The sequence below is a fragment of the Hippocampus bargibanti genome, linkage group LG07 (genome assembly GCF_051943395.1).
Source record: "Hippocampus bargibanti isolate YZ-2025 linkage group LG07, ASM5194339v1, whole genome shotgun sequence".
Classification (NCBI taxonomy): Eukaryota; Metazoa; Chordata; class Actinopteri; order Syngnathiformes; family Syngnathidae; genus Hippocampus; species Hippocampus bargibanti.
This window is the reverse complement of record NC_142740.1, coordinates 1700153-1714981: the sequence shown is the minus strand read 5'-3', so window position 1 is coordinate 1714981 and position 14829 is coordinate 1700153. Positions and strand designations below refer to the sequence as shown.

The following is a 14829-nucleotide window of genomic DNA, read 5'->3' as shown; positions in this document are numbered from 1 at the left end:
GTCGGATTGTAATTGTTTATGACAAATTGATGTGGTAAAGCCACAGCATAATATAGTGTTTATTTACAACAGACTATGTTGGTAGTAAAAGTATTTATATTTTTTTCCATGAGTAAGTTTGTCTCTTGCCGCTTCCTGTTGCTTCACGATGATTGGTTGATGGAAAACGAAGATGGCGCTGCCCGCGAAGTAACATAAACGATTAATCTGTTTTGTATATAGCTTAATTAATGCAAGTTCCTTCTCGTATCTCGTTAATCAAAATTTACACCGGGCGCAACGTTGGAGGGGAATAAATGTAAGATCGCGAAATTTACTCAATTACAACTGAATTTAAACTCAGAAAAATGTAAACCTGCGGTGTTATCAATTGGAAAACAGTCAGCCTCAATTCATGGATCGATTGCTTTTACCTGGTTTAATAGCGATCGCCTCAGTTAAAAACATTAAAAGAGAACCGATCGCGTAACGCTTTTCTTGTTTCGTTTTTTTAATCACTTAGCAAAAACGATGCCTGCCTTCCGGCAAGTCGGGGAGAAACAGCTTCCGAACCCCGTGCTGTGTATGGCTTGGTCCCCCAAAAGAGATCTCATCGCTCTGGCCAGCACAACTGGAGAAGTATGTGTCAAGAAACATTGCAATAAGGATGTTGTACTGTTTTATATCTTCATGATTTCTCTGGAGTATATACATATATATGTATTTTTGTAGTTGCTGCTGCACCGCTTAGCCAGCTTCCATCGAGTTTGGAGCCTGGCCCCCAGCGAACATATCGGAAAGGAGATCACCTCACTTGCCTGGAGACCCGATGGCAAAAGTGAGGGATGCTAGTGTCTCTCTCTCTTTATTAATTGTATTGATTGGGAATGCTTAATTTTTTTTTTTGAATTTGTATTTGTTTTAGTGTTACTTTTCTCTTTGGAATATGTGATATGTTAGTCAGCTGCATTATTTGGAACATTTATAATGAATTCCTTCCTCTCTTCTTCTCTTGATTGGTCGGTCAGTTCTGGCCTTCAGCCTTGGCGACACCAAGCAGGTGGTGTTGTGCAGTGTGGAGAAAGCGGAGATCCTTCACGTCTTCCACACGCTGAAGCCCGTCAGCTGCATGCACTGGATGGAGGTGACGGAGGAATGCAGGTCGGCATTTTTCATTGATTTTAATGTTTTTTTTTTTTTTTTTTACCTTAAAGGACAACCGACCTCACTTTTTTGTTTCTTAACTGACATCAGAAAAACGTTTTATAGCATCTAAAATAGCCAAAACACGCAGTATGATATTTTTATTCAAATGCAAAACACCAATAAAAATGACTTAAAGTGTCCAAAATTTGCCAAAAAATTGAGCTGCGAATTGGGCATTTTCAGAAAGTCCCGCCCCCAGTTTGTGACATCACACCAAGACTTCTTGCATTGCTAGTGAATCAAAACAATGGCTTCAGATTCAGAGAATATGCTTTCTTGTTACACATCCAGTTATGAATATGATTTAAATAGTTCTGCAGAGGAAAGCATACATGTTTGCAATCGATTAAAGAATTTATTCCGTGCCATTTTGAGGCAACATTGGGGGGAAATGTATCACCAAAAAAACAGGCAGAAAATGGTGACCAAGCTCCGTGTGAGGAATTAATCAGCCCGTTTCCACAGGCTGATTAATTCCTTACATGGAGCTTTGTCGCCCTCTTCTGCCTCTTTTTTTGGTGGCACACGAAGTTTTCAGCCCAGCCAAGTACAGCCAAATGCATTGACGTGATGGAAGGACTGCTACAATGTGTCATTTTTTTCGGTCAGGGGCGTTCCTTCAGTGACGTCACGTACGGACTCGTCACCAACTCAAAAACAAGACTTCCGGAATATTCAGCGCGAGTCTTAAAATGGAAAATAACGCTACATGCGGTGGAATCTTTGTAAAATACGCTCAGTAGAAGTCATTTGAAGCCATTTTACAAATTATGGACACAACTTGTCCGGAGACGTCGGTTGTCCTTTAAGGTTGACCAAGGAGCCTTTTTGTGTGAATGCTCCCCAGCTCCCTCGGATCGTTTTATCAGTCAGAGGATGAATCCAAGCTATTTCTGCCCAAACTAGCCTCCCTCCCCAAGAGGTAAGCGAGATAGATCACAAACACCAAATCGTCGGGTTACCTGATCTCACTTTTTTTAATGTTCTCCAGCTACAGCACATCATCAAAGCTCTTCAGGTGAAGCCATTCCCAACACTTGTTTTTAAAGCATATTTCAAATATTTCATGATGTGTTTCTTTTAGCAGCGAGGAGAAATCTGACGAGATCATGAACCTCCTCGGAGAAGTCCGGTAACTTGATGTGTCGCCAAGCGCAACAGCCTTGTTTGAATTTGTTCTCTCTATTTTTATTTGTTTATTTTTTATGTATCTAGTTATATAGCTTGCTAACTATCTATCTATCTGTCTAGCTAGCCAGCGAGCTAGCTCGCTATCTAGCTATTTATCAAGCTAGGCAAGATAGCAAGCTAGCGAGATAGCTATATAGGTAGCTATCTCACTAGCTAGCTATCTCGAGCTAGATAGCTAGCTATCTAGCTATCTCGCTATCTAGCTATCTCGCTCGCTAATAATAATAATAATAATAATAATAAATAATACATTTCATTTATAAGCTCTCAAGGTCACTTTAATAATAATAATACATTTCGTCACAGGATCGGTTTCTCTGTGGGTGAGCAGCGGCAGCCAATGCGCCAGCGTTCACTCAACCCGGAATAACTAACATAGATAGAACGTTAGCTAGCTAGATATTTAATAGATACCTAATAGATAGATAGCTAGCTAGATAGTTTATAGATAGCAAATATATAGCTAGCTAGGTAGCCAGCTAGCTAGTTAGCTAATAGATAGCAATTAGATAGTTCGCTAAGTAGCCAGCTAGATCGCTAGCTAGATAGCCAGCTAGATAGTTCAAGTGAGCAACATAATGTAAAAAGTGTGTCAAAACACACACATGAATGTGTTTGTGTTTATTTATTTATTCATTTTTTTGTGTATTTATTTGTTTATTAACGTGTTTATTTATTTTTGATCATGTATTTGTCCAGCGATTTTTTTATTTATTTAGTCACTTATGTTTGTTTATTTTTATGTGTGCTTGTCTCTGCGCAGGCTGAACATCCTGGTCCTCGGAGGAGATGGCGGTCAGGTGGAGCTTTACGCCTACGGGATGTACAAGATTGCAACGTTAGCCGGAGTGAGAGACATTTTCAAATGTTTGCCGCCAATAGAAGTCAAATATCCGATCGAGCTCGTCTTTTCAAAGTCAGATTACAAAAAAATCTGGCAAAGACCGGCGGTTCCCTTTGAAGTGAAAAGTGCAGAGATTTTTTTTTTTGAAATACATTTTGATGGATTCTAAAGTTAATTGCTGAGAACTACAGAACGGCAATGACGCAGCGTTACGTGCCAATGGCGTTTAAGAGTCTAGAAAAGAGGGTATGATTTTTCATGAACGCTTCCTGTATGAGCTCTTCCTGTGAAGGACTTTCAAGTCGTAAATTACTTCTGTGATAAAGGAGTTTCCCAAGTCTTAAATTCTGTCCAAGGCCAGATCTCCTAGATCACAGGTGTCAAAGTCAAGGCCCGCGGGCCAAATCCGGCCCGCCACATCATTTTTTTCGGCCCGCGAAAGCAAATCAAACTTGTTAAATTCTATGATGATTGCTAAAATCTGAGCCAAAATTTCATATTTTTGGATGTCGACCACAAGAAATGTCATTATTCTTGACTTCAGATTTGAAAACGAGTTATTCATTAATTTGCTGTGTGCTCTATATGTAACCGGGACTATCGATATATACCCTGTTTTGAAGGCATTTAAACCATTCTAATCCGGATATAACGAGACCTGTATATGTAATATTTGAAATTCATAACGGCCCTCGAGAGGAAACCATAACTACAATGTGGCCCGCGGCAAAAAAATGACTTTGACACCCCTGTCCTAGATGAAGATGACAGTTTAACAAGCAGTGTCTGTTGACCTCAGATTGACCCCAGGTTTCTTTGTGCTTCAATTGTGTATTTGAGTCACACATGTTGACTAAGCATATAACAGCATGAAACTTTTAAATATGATAACTTCTTATTTTCTATCAGATTCATATCCGCACACCCCCTTTTTTTTTGTGTGGAAATTCGATCCAATCCTGACCCCCGATTTGACGTTGCAGGTTTCCGGAAGCTGTCGCACTCTCAATCTGGCCAGTGACCTCAAGTCACTGGCCGTCATCACGGAGGTGAAATCTACAGAGGACCACGTGGAGATTTGCTACGTTCAGGTGAGACGAGCTTTTACAACGGACAAATTCAGCTTTGTGAATTTGTGTCATCAACTGAATTTCTCTCGCTGTAGCTGGACACGGGCCTGCTGGCCGACTGCCTTCCCGAGCTTACCAGGATGGCGCGCAAGTTCACCCACATCTCCACGCTGCTGCAGTACCTGCACCTGTCGCTCACGTGCATGTGCGAGGCCTGGGAGGAAATCCTCATGCAGATGGACCTCCGACTCACCAAGTTTGTGCAGGTTGGCTCCCCCCTTTGCAACGTAACCGGCTCCTCTTCTCTTCTTCTTCTTCTTCTTCTTCTTCTTCTTCTTCTTCTTCTTCTTATTATTATTATTATTATTATTATTAGTGGTAATAGTAGTATTAGTATTGGTAGTAGTATTGGTATTAGTATTGGCTTTAGTATTATTCTTAGTATTTTTATATTATATTTTGTTCTTGTTATTTTATTTATTGTTGTTTTGTTATTATTGTTATTATTATCTTTATTATATTTTGTTATTGTTGTTATTTTATTCGTTTTTATGTTTGTTGTTATTATATTTAGTTATTATTGTCATTTTGTTATTCTTCTTCTTCTTCTTCTTCTTCTTCTTCTTCTTCTTCTTCTTCTTCTTATTATTATTATTATTATTATTACTATTATTATTGTTATTTTTTGTTATTTATTTTTATTATGGTATTTCTTTATTGTTTTATTTATTTATTATTATTGTTTTGTTGATTATTCTTATGTTGTTTATTATTATTGTTATTATTTTATATATTGATGTTATTGTTATTTTATTAATTATTGTTATCATTATTATTATGTTATTGATATTTATTATTATTATTGTTATTTATTAATATGATTTTATTTATTTACTATTATTGTTTTGTTATTTTATTTATTATATTCATTGGTATTTTATTTATTATTAGTAATAGTATTTTATTATTGTATTGTTATTTTATTTATTTTTATTGTTATTATCATCATTTTTATTTTTTTATTATTATTATGTTATTGTTGTTTTATTTTATATTATTATTATTATAAAATAAATTATTATTATTATTTTATATTATTATTATTATTATTAGTGTACTGTTGTTGTTATTATTATTATTGTTATTTTAACCTGTAGGAAAAGCACACAAGCACACAAGTACAGGACGAGTTCCTGGATCTTCTTCTGTGGGGGCAATCGAGGTGGAGGACACTTAAATTCCTTCCATGTCGTTGGCTTCAGTGTTGTGTCGGTCGAACACTAACTTGGTATTACTACTTTCCAGTCCTGAACTGCAGGCTCTTCTTATGAACCAGCTGACGGTGAAGGTGAGTGCAAAAGTTTTACGGCAAAATGGGTTGACCGAGTTGCAGGAAAAGTGCCATGGGGGGGATTTTTTGGTTGCTGGAGCAGGGGGAGGGTGTTATTGATCCATCGATCATCTTTTTGTCTGACTGCAATTTGGACAGAATTATAATTATTGAGATTTTTTTTTTTTACGGGGGGACTACATTATTTCTTTATTTCTTTCTTTATTTTTTTCTTTATTTATTCTTACCTTAATTTGGACTGAATTATAATTTGTGGGAATTTTTTTAGGGGGGGACTAATTTATTTATGAGTATTGATTTATGTATTTATTATTTGTGCATTTATTTATTGTGTTATTTATTTCCTTTTTTTACTTTTTGAGCGACATTTGTCATTATTGGTCAGTAATTCTGTTGTCTTTTGTAATGCTGTAAATTATTATTATTATTATTATTATTATTATTATTATTATTATTATTATTATTATTATTATTATTATAACCAAATTAATCCTAATTTGTCTTTTTTTCCTCCATCATTTTGCCAGGTAATTTTTAGTTCTTTAGTAAACAATTATAGTTGAGAGAAGAAGTTACCAAAATAAAAGTCTTGACTGGATCAATTCAATGTTTTTTTTTTTTTTTTTGTTTCCACGGTCTGATTAATTCCTTACACTGAGTTTTGTCGCCCTCTTCTGCCTGTTTTTGGTGCTACATGAAGTTTTCAGACCAAACAAAGTACAGCAAAATGCATTGACGTGATGGAAGGACTGCTACAATGTGTCCTTTTTTCGGTCAGGAGCGTTCCTTCAGTGACGTCACGTACGGACTCGTCACCAACTCAAAAACAAGACTTCCGGAATATTCAGCGCGAGTCTTAAAACGTAAAATATAGCTATATGCCGTGGAATCTTTGTAAAATACGCTCAGTAGAAGTCATTTGAAGCCATTTTACAAATTATGGACACAACTTGTCCGGAGATGTCGGTTGTCCTTTAATTAAAGTGCAACTTGACCCTTTTATTTTTTTGTATCCTTTTACATAACACGTTCTGTTTTTGTTTTCACAGGGCCTGAAGAAACTTGGCCAAACCATTGAGTCATCTTACTCCAGCATCCAGAAGCTGGTGATCAGCCACCTTCAAAGGTACGAGGCGTCCATCTTTAGTGTCCTTTTCCCTTTTGAACGCATCCGGCATTAAAAAAAAAACTCTCGCTTGCTTGTCTGTTAGCGGCTCCGAGGCGCTTCTTTACCACCTGAGTGAGGTGAAAGGCATGTCGCTTTGGAAGAAAAAGTTCCAGCCCCTCGGCTTGGATTCGGACACCATAGAAGGTAGAGCGCAACGTTGGCGTGGCGACTGAGCAGCAAATTTTTCACGTTTTAATTATTATTATTATTTTTATAAATCAGGCGCCATCACAGCAGTGGGCTCCTTTTCCTTAAAGACAAGCGAACTCCTGCAGTAAGTTTCTTTCCTGGTTTCGTAATCATCGTTGGAAACGTGAGATTTTAACCCCTGATTTAATTTTGTTTATTTATTTATTGGTGTATTTATTTTTGGGACATGTAGGGTGATCGACAAGAGCATGAAGAACTTTAAAGCCTTTTTCCGTTGGCTCTATGTGGGTATGTTACTTTTTTGACTTTCTCAATACAGTGATACCTCGGTTTACGAACGATTTAGCTCATGAACTTTTTGCCTTTACGAACATTAAATTCACAAAAATATAATAATGTTAGCATACAAACTAGTTTTCGGCGGATGAACACCAAACCACACGATCGAACAGCGTCACGGTTGCTGGCGGACTCGTTTTCGTCACCCCCTTTCTTTGAGTGCAGACGTGGTTTGTTATCGAGGATACTTTTGCTATTATGGGACAGAAAAAGACCCCACAACAGGCTAGTGTTAAGCTGAAAAGGACACAAAAGAGAGTTACGGTCAAGCAGAAGAAGGAGATCATCGAAAAACAGCAACGAGGTCTGTGTTTGCGTGACTTAGCGTACCAGTACGCTAAATCTACCATTGCTACGTGTGGCTCAGGGTGTTTCTGTGTTGTCTAAGAAACTTCTGTTTATTCTGATTAATGAAAATCAGCTAGCTTTGATGAGAAAGCACGACAACTTCACTCGGATATCATCAAGAGGCAACTTCATCGACCATCACAAAGGTAAATAAAACCACTTTATTATACAGTATGGTTTATTTCTTTAATTATAATACAATACCACATTTATTAACCATAAAATAAGTTATCTTTTTTGTGGAGTTTTAAGGCTTATTTAGTAGAAAATTGTGTTTTATGGGGACCTGGGAACGGATTATTCTCATTTTTAATGGTTTCTTATGGGAAATAAATGATTGGCAGATGAACTTTTCGCCTTACACACACTTTCTGGGAACCAATAAAGTTCGTAAACCGAGGTATCGCTTCAAATTCCTTGTGTGTTCTACATACTTGGCAATAGATGATTCTGATTCTGATTCTGATAACTATTCGGGATCTGCACGTCTGCATTATACTGGCCCCCGGTGGCCAAAAATGGTACTACAAGTGGCAGCATAACGTCTATTGAATTGAAAGTGAATAATAATAATAATACATTTCATTTATCAGCACCTTTCAAAACTCTCAAGGTCACTTTATTAAAGTTCACATTTTTTTTAAATACAATTTTGGGTGGCGGAGTGAGTTTAATGCCATTTCCAGTAACTTTTTATTCCCTTATTATTTTTTGTTCTAACATTTTTTTTCCGTCTCTGTAGCGATGCTAAGAATGTGCGACGAGCACGTCCCTCCAGAACTCAACAAGGTGAGATACGTATTTTTGTGGTCTTGAACAAAACCCCCCTTTCAAAAGTCACCCACGGGATCTAGCTGGTCTTTTAAAAGTCAGATTTAAAACAAAAATCTGGCAAACCACCATTTTCACACATGATTACATGTCTGAAACTGAACAGGAAGTCAGCCATTTTGGGTCAATTCCAAACTTGTACATTGACAAGGTCTAGCTGGATTTTTTTTTGTAATTTTAATTTATACAGTATGCGTATCATAATGGACAAAGGTAAATGAAATGACTTTATTATACAGTAAAGTTTATTTCTTTAATTACAATACAATAGCACATTTCTCATACATAAAATAAGGTATATTTGTGTAGTTTCAAAGCATATTTAGTAGAAATTTATGTTTTATGGGGACCTGGGAACGGATTATTCTCATTTTAATGGTTTCCTATTGGAAATTAATGTTTGGAATACACACTTCATCAAATTTTTAACGTGCTCCTTCAGATGACACAGAAGGACATCGCCTTTGTCGCCGATTTCCTCTCCGAGCATTTCAGCAAGGTACAAGCGAAATAAATAAATAAAAGTATAGAATAAAACTTCCTGCTGATTCACTCTCAAGTCTTACCTTCTCTCCACTCCACAGAACGAGCAACTTTTTGATCGCAAAGGAAAGTACTTCAACGTGGAGCGAGTGGGTCAGGTGATAATAATCATAATACATTTCATTTCTAAGCGCCTTTCAAAACACTCAAGGTCAACTTACAGTCACAGCATAAGTTTTTCTGTGGGTGAGCAGCGGCAGCCACACGTGCCAGCGTTCACTCGAACCGGAAGCAACTCAAATAGATACAAAGCTAGCTAGCTAGTTAATAGAGAGCTAATAGATAGCTAGATAAATAGATATATAGCTAATAGATAGCTAGCTAGCCAGCCAGATAGCTAAATAGATAGCCAGCTACATAGCTGGCTAGGTCGCTGGCCAGCTAGGTATCTAGGGAGCTAGCTAGCTAGATACATAAACGAGCTTGAACGCAGAATTCCATGTTATATATGACCAATATATATCTCACTAGCTAATAGATAGCAAATATATAGCCAGTTAGGTAGCCAGCTAAAAAGCGGTGAGGACAAAATAGTCCAAAATTCGTTTTCTTTAGGATGTTCTGCAGCTGAAAATGTGCTTGTTTTATTATTTTAGTACCTGAAGGACGAGGATGAGGATCTCGTATCTCCACCGAGTACCAAAGGCAACCAATGGCTCAAGTTTTTACAGGACAGCACACGCCTCAAGGGTGATTTTCAAATTAGCATATTTTTTTGTTAACGGCATTTGCAAAATGTTTAGATGGTGTGTCAGATGTTCGGTCGGACACTGTGAACAAAGTCTCGAACACAGAAAGATTGTCTTTTACTGCCGGCAGGTGACGCAGCCATTCATGACGGACGCCTTAATTCTGCCGCCCTCTGCCAAGCTATTTATTAAGAGTATATGCAAATTAAAGTGATACATTAGTAAAACATTGTCTTTTCCATGAACTGACAAATTTGTAACCTGGCTCATGAGCTCTTCCCGTGAAGGACTTTCAAGTCTTAAATTACTTCTGTGATAAAGGAGTTTCCCAAGTGCTAAATTCTGTCCAAGGCCAGATCTCTTAGATGAAGATGACAGTTTAACCTGCTGTGTCTGTTGACCTCAGATTGACCTCAGGCCATCTGCGCCTTTTGTTTGGTTGGCCAGCTAAGAATGAAACTTTTAAATATGATAACTTCTTATTCTATCTAATCTCTATCATGGTGTTATTGTATTTTGTTTTTTTTTTACCCTTCAGAGAGCCCATTGCTGTTTCCTTCCTTTCCCCAAAAGTCTTTGCATTTTGTTAAACGGATGATGGAGAATGTGATCGAACTGTGCCTGCAGAAACCTGCGGTGATACTTTTTATTTTCTCTATCCAAGTGAATTATGATTGTGTGATTTTATTTTATTAACAAAATACGAATGGTCATGTGATTCCTTTTATGTTATTTTTTTTTAACGCAGGAAGTTATTGGCAAATCTGTGAAGCAGTCCGCCGTTCTGCCATTGTATTCAGCATCACAGCGGTAGGCTAACTTGCCTCTTGGGTTGACCGTGCCTTATTCCAAATCTTATTTATGATTGCAATTCTAAATGTTGCTCTTTTTTTTATCAACTCGACAGCCTTGAAAAAACACCGCGACACTTTGAGCTTCCATCCTTGTAAGTAAAATGCATTCAGAATTGCACTAAATTATTATTATTATTATTGTTATTATTATTATTATTATTGTTATTCGCAGTATAGCTAACAGAGCCAGATAGACAGTTAGCTAACTAGCTAGATAGCCGTATAGCTAATAAATAGCCAGCTACATCGCTAGCTAGCTAGACAGATAGCAAATAGATAGCAAATGGATAAATAGCCAGGTACATAGCTAGCCAGCTAGCTTGACAGATATCAAATGGATAAATAGCCAGCTACATAGCTAGCTAGCTAGACAGATAGCAAATGGATAAATAGCCAACTACATCCAAAAAGTAAATAAATAACAAAACAAACAAATAAATACATAAATAATAAATACGTACATAGATAAATACTCAAAAATAAATTGGTCCCCCCTAAAAAATATATATAATTCTGTACAAATTGAGGTCAGACAAAAAGATAATTATATATATATATTAGAATAAAATAGTGTGTATAATAATAAGAATTTTATATATACAGTATATATACATATGTGTGTGTTTATGTGCGTTTTCCACAGATGGAATGACAACAAGGCCAAAATGCACTACACGGTGTTCTGCATGCCCCACATTTTCCCACACAAACTCTACTTGCTGCGCAAAGCAAGTGACCCAAACAGGTGGACTTTTAATTTTCCAGCATTTTCCAAGTATGATCTTTTTATATTTATTTTTTATTCTTACTCATAAGCATTTTTTTGGCAGCCGCGTCCCGAACGGCGTCGCGTCCCTCGACTTGAGTCACCATCTCGACGCCTCCGATGGCGAGAGTGCAGAGTCCCGGTGAGTGTGATGGTTTACGGATCCAACCAGGGCAGAACTGGCCTTTATCCGTATGATAACCTGGTCTTTTCCAGGCCGCGGTGCGTTTACAGCTGCCTGGATGCTCGTTTCTATACCGACGAGATGCTGACTGTGGTCCTTCAAGGAACAGAAGACGAAAACAGTCGCAGCCTCCTGGCCCAGGTTCCTCTCAGCTCCTCCACCCTCAAGTGTGAGATTGACTTCAACTGGACACCCAATATGAGGTGCGATTTTGCCTCTTTTAAGGACAACCGACAGCTCGCGACAAGTTGCGTGCATAATTTGTAAAATCACTTCAAATGACTTCTACTGAGCGCATTTTACAAAGATTCCACCGCATATAACTACATTTTACTTTTTAAAAGTCACGCTGAATATTCAGGAAGTCTTGTTTTTGAGGTGATGGCGATCCCCGAAGTGACGTCACGGAAGGAACGCCCCTGACCGAGAAAGCGACACACAATGCATTTTGGGTACTTTTTTCATCTGAAACACAAATTAGAAGAAAAACTACATTAATAACGCGATGGTGAATCGTTGTGTGGCAGCCAATTGCGGTAACACGCATAAAGAAGGTGTAATTTTACATAAAATCCCAGCGGACAAAGCAGCCATTTCCAACAGACCAGAGCAGTAGAGCACCAGCGGAGGCGAACGAGGAAGCTAACCAGAGTTAGCGATTCGGCGCTTGGATAGTGGAAGTTGAATGCATATTTACTCATTTAGTCACACTGCATGCTAACTGTGAGCTCACCCGGTGAATGAGAGCAATCGGCATATTAATGATGCTAACCGATCGGACAAACATCCCACTTTCCACCGTGTCATTTGTTACTCTGTAGCGCTGTCGGAGCTTTCTCTCTCGTCTCAACATCTCTGATGCGCGTGTGCTGCTCAAATTGTGCCGCTGTGTCTTTTTTGTGTGTGCGAAAACCCACCCCTCTATCTTCTATCACGGATTTTAACCAATCACAGGCAGCTTTAACCGAACTTCGGCTCTTCTGAGTGGCTTACATATAACTTTCAGACATGGCACCAACCTTAAAGGACAACCGACATCACTTTTTTGTTTTCTAAGTGACATCAGAAAAACGTTTTTTTTTTTTTGTAGCACCAAAAAGAGGCAGAAGATGGCGACAAAGCTCCGTGTAAGGAATTAATCAGCCCGTGGGAACGGGCTGATTAATACACTTAAGTTTTCAGACCAAACAAAGTACCGCAAAATGCATTGATGTGATGGAAGGACTGCTGCAATGTGTGTTTTTTCGGTCATGGGCGTTCCTTCAGTGACGTCACGTGAGGACTCCTCACCAATTCAAAAACAAGACTTCCGGAATATTCAGCACGAGTCTTAAAACATAAAATATAGCTATATGCGGTGGAATCTTTGTAAAATACGCTCAGTAGAAGTCATTTGAAGCCATTTTACAAATTATGGACACAACTTGTCCGGAGACGTCGGTTGTCCTTTAAAATGGTTCCTACTCTCATACTTTCTTGTTGTAAGATTTGCCACTTGTACATTCAGGTTGGACCAGCAGAGCGACAGCATTCCCTGCCAGGGCCTGCTGCTGGGAAATCAATGGCGAGAACTGGAGGGCATGAAGGCCCAGTTCGTAGCAGTCAACGGCATACGAGAAGTCGCCTGCGTGGTAAGCGGCAATGTCACGCGCGGTACATAATCCTTTAAAGGACAACCGACACCATTTTTTTTGGTTTCCTAACTGACATCAGAAAAACGTTTTATAGCATCTAAAATAGCCAAAACACACATATTTTTAGTCAAATTCAAAACACCAATAAAAAATGAGTTAAAGTGTCCCAAAACTACTTCAAAATGACCCCGGAAATTGAGAGTTTCAGAAGGTCCCGCCCCCTTGTTTGTGACGTCACGCCTGGACGTCTTGCTTTGCTCTAGAATCAAAATAATGGCTTCAGATTCTGAGAAGATGCTTTCTTGTTAATCATCCAGTTATGAATATGATTCAAATAGTTCTGAAGAGGAAAGCATAAATGTTTGCAATCGATTAAAGAAGTCCTTCCGGATCAATTCGAGCCGTCTGGACTCCAATGTAGCGTCCCAGAAAAAGCACAAGATGGCGCCCAAGCTCCATTGGAAATGGGCTGATTTGTCTGCTGGGAATTTGTGTCAACTAGTATCAAATAGTAGTCTTGGTGCAACACACAACGATTCACCATCGCGTTATTTATGTGTTTTCCTTCTAATTTCGCCATCAACACGAAGTTTTCAGGCTAAACGAAGTACCCAAACCAGGAATTGTCACTAACTCGAAAACAAGACTTCCTGAATATTCAGCGCAAGTCTTAAAAGGTAGAATATAGCTATATGCGGTGGAATCTTTGTAAAATACGCTCAGTCGAGGTCATTTGAAGTGATTTTACAAATTATGGACACAACTTGTCCGGAGGTGTCGGTTGTCCTTTAAAGATTCACACCTTCTTTCTCCATCTCTCAGCTGAGCGAAAATCTGAGACACCTCCGTGTCTTCGAAATGGACACGGAAGATGAAGACGACGAGGCGCAGAACGATACCGCCGAGCAGGACACGCTTGACGCCACCATGACCAGCCAGGGAGACGAGAGTGCCGAGGCTGGAAATGAAAAAGCGGTGAAAACTGAAGAGCGCTTGGAGTTGGAGGAAACGTCTGAACTGTAGATGGAATTGAATAGAATTTACTTGGCTTTTTTTTTTTTTTTATGGGAAAATGCAGCTGTTGTCATCATAAATTCAAGATGTGCTTCTGTGTGTGACTTTTTTACATGTAATATATTATATTTTATGTATATTTAATTATGATGTGTTATATTATATTTGTTAATTATATCATAGTAAATGCGAACAAATCTCGGAAATAACGTTAACGGCAATAAAACTCCTTAAGATGGCGGCGATGTACCCTCATATAAATACTGTACCACCACCGAAGAAGAACAACCCGGAAGTTAGCACGTCCAACCAGAAGAGAGAGTAATTGGTAAAAAACGTCTGTAATCCTTTAAATTTACTCTAATTATCCTTTATTTGTTTATGTGTACACTCGGGACACACCAAAAATAGTGTTTAGCGTCTGATTTTTATTTGTTTTGTGATTAAGGTCGTAACAGGATTCGCTTTTATGTTTTATTATTATTATTTATTGCTTGCCCCGCCTGTCTGGCGGCGTTCTCCAGCAGGAAAGATCTACTCGCCCATAAAGCACATGCATGCGGGTGAGAAACCTTTCGCCTGCTCGGTGTGCGCCAAAAGTTTCTCGAGCAAAAAGGAACATGATGACTTACATGAGGGGCCACACGGGGCAGAAACCGTTGACCCGT

The 14829-nt window shown here is 38.4% G+C and overlaps 1 protein-coding gene across 2 annotated transcripts; it reads left to right on the top strand.

Annotated features, from left to right (window-relative positions):
• The first annotated feature begins 165 nt into the window (after window positions 1-165).
• On the top strand, window positions 166-14254 carry anapc4 (anaphase promoting complex subunit 4). Of its 2 annotated transcripts, XM_089001650.1 has the most exons (28): window positions 166-298; window positions 503-618; window positions 712-817; window positions 1008-1140; window positions 2033-2107; window positions 2177-2203; window positions 2273-2317; window positions 3140-3224; window positions 4204-4311; window positions 4386-4556; window positions 5448-5512; window positions 5596-5638; window positions 6691-6767; window positions 6853-6953; window positions 7032-7083; window positions 7192-7247; window positions 8389-8435; window positions 8920-8976; window positions 9062-9118; window positions 9617-9710; window positions 10248-10345; window positions 10458-10519; window positions 10617-10655; window positions 11207-11308; window positions 11394-11471; window positions 11546-11716; window positions 13021-13144; window positions 13970-14254. In XM_089001650.1, exons 2-28 carry the CDS (start codon window positions 511-513, stop codon window positions 14168-14170), a joined length of 2382 nt encoding a protein of 793 aa, XP_088857776.1. In that variant the 5' UTR covers window positions 166-298; window positions 503-510; the 3' UTR covers window positions 14171-14254. The 2 variants fall into 2 exon arrangements, with proteins under 2 accessions (XP_088857776.1, XP_088857777.1); XM_089001651.1 differs by lacking the exons at window positions 8920-8976; window positions 9062-9118.
• The last annotated feature ends 575 nt before the right edge of the window (window positions 14255-14829 follow it).

Bases quoted from the DNA above. Each gene is read 5' to 3' on its own strand.
- anapc4 (XM_089001650.1), top strand. From the start codon at position 511: ATGCCTGCCTTCCGGCAAGTCGGGGAGAAACAGCTTCCGAACCCCGTG. The intron at 10,346-10,457 runs GTGATACTTTTT...TTTTTAACGCAG, and splicing joins TGTGCCTGCAGAAACCTGCG to GAAGTTATTGGCAAATCTGT. The intron at 11,717-13,020 runs GTGCGATTTTGC...TTGTACATTCAG, and splicing joins AACTGGACACCCAATATGAG to GTTGGACCAGCAGAGCGACA.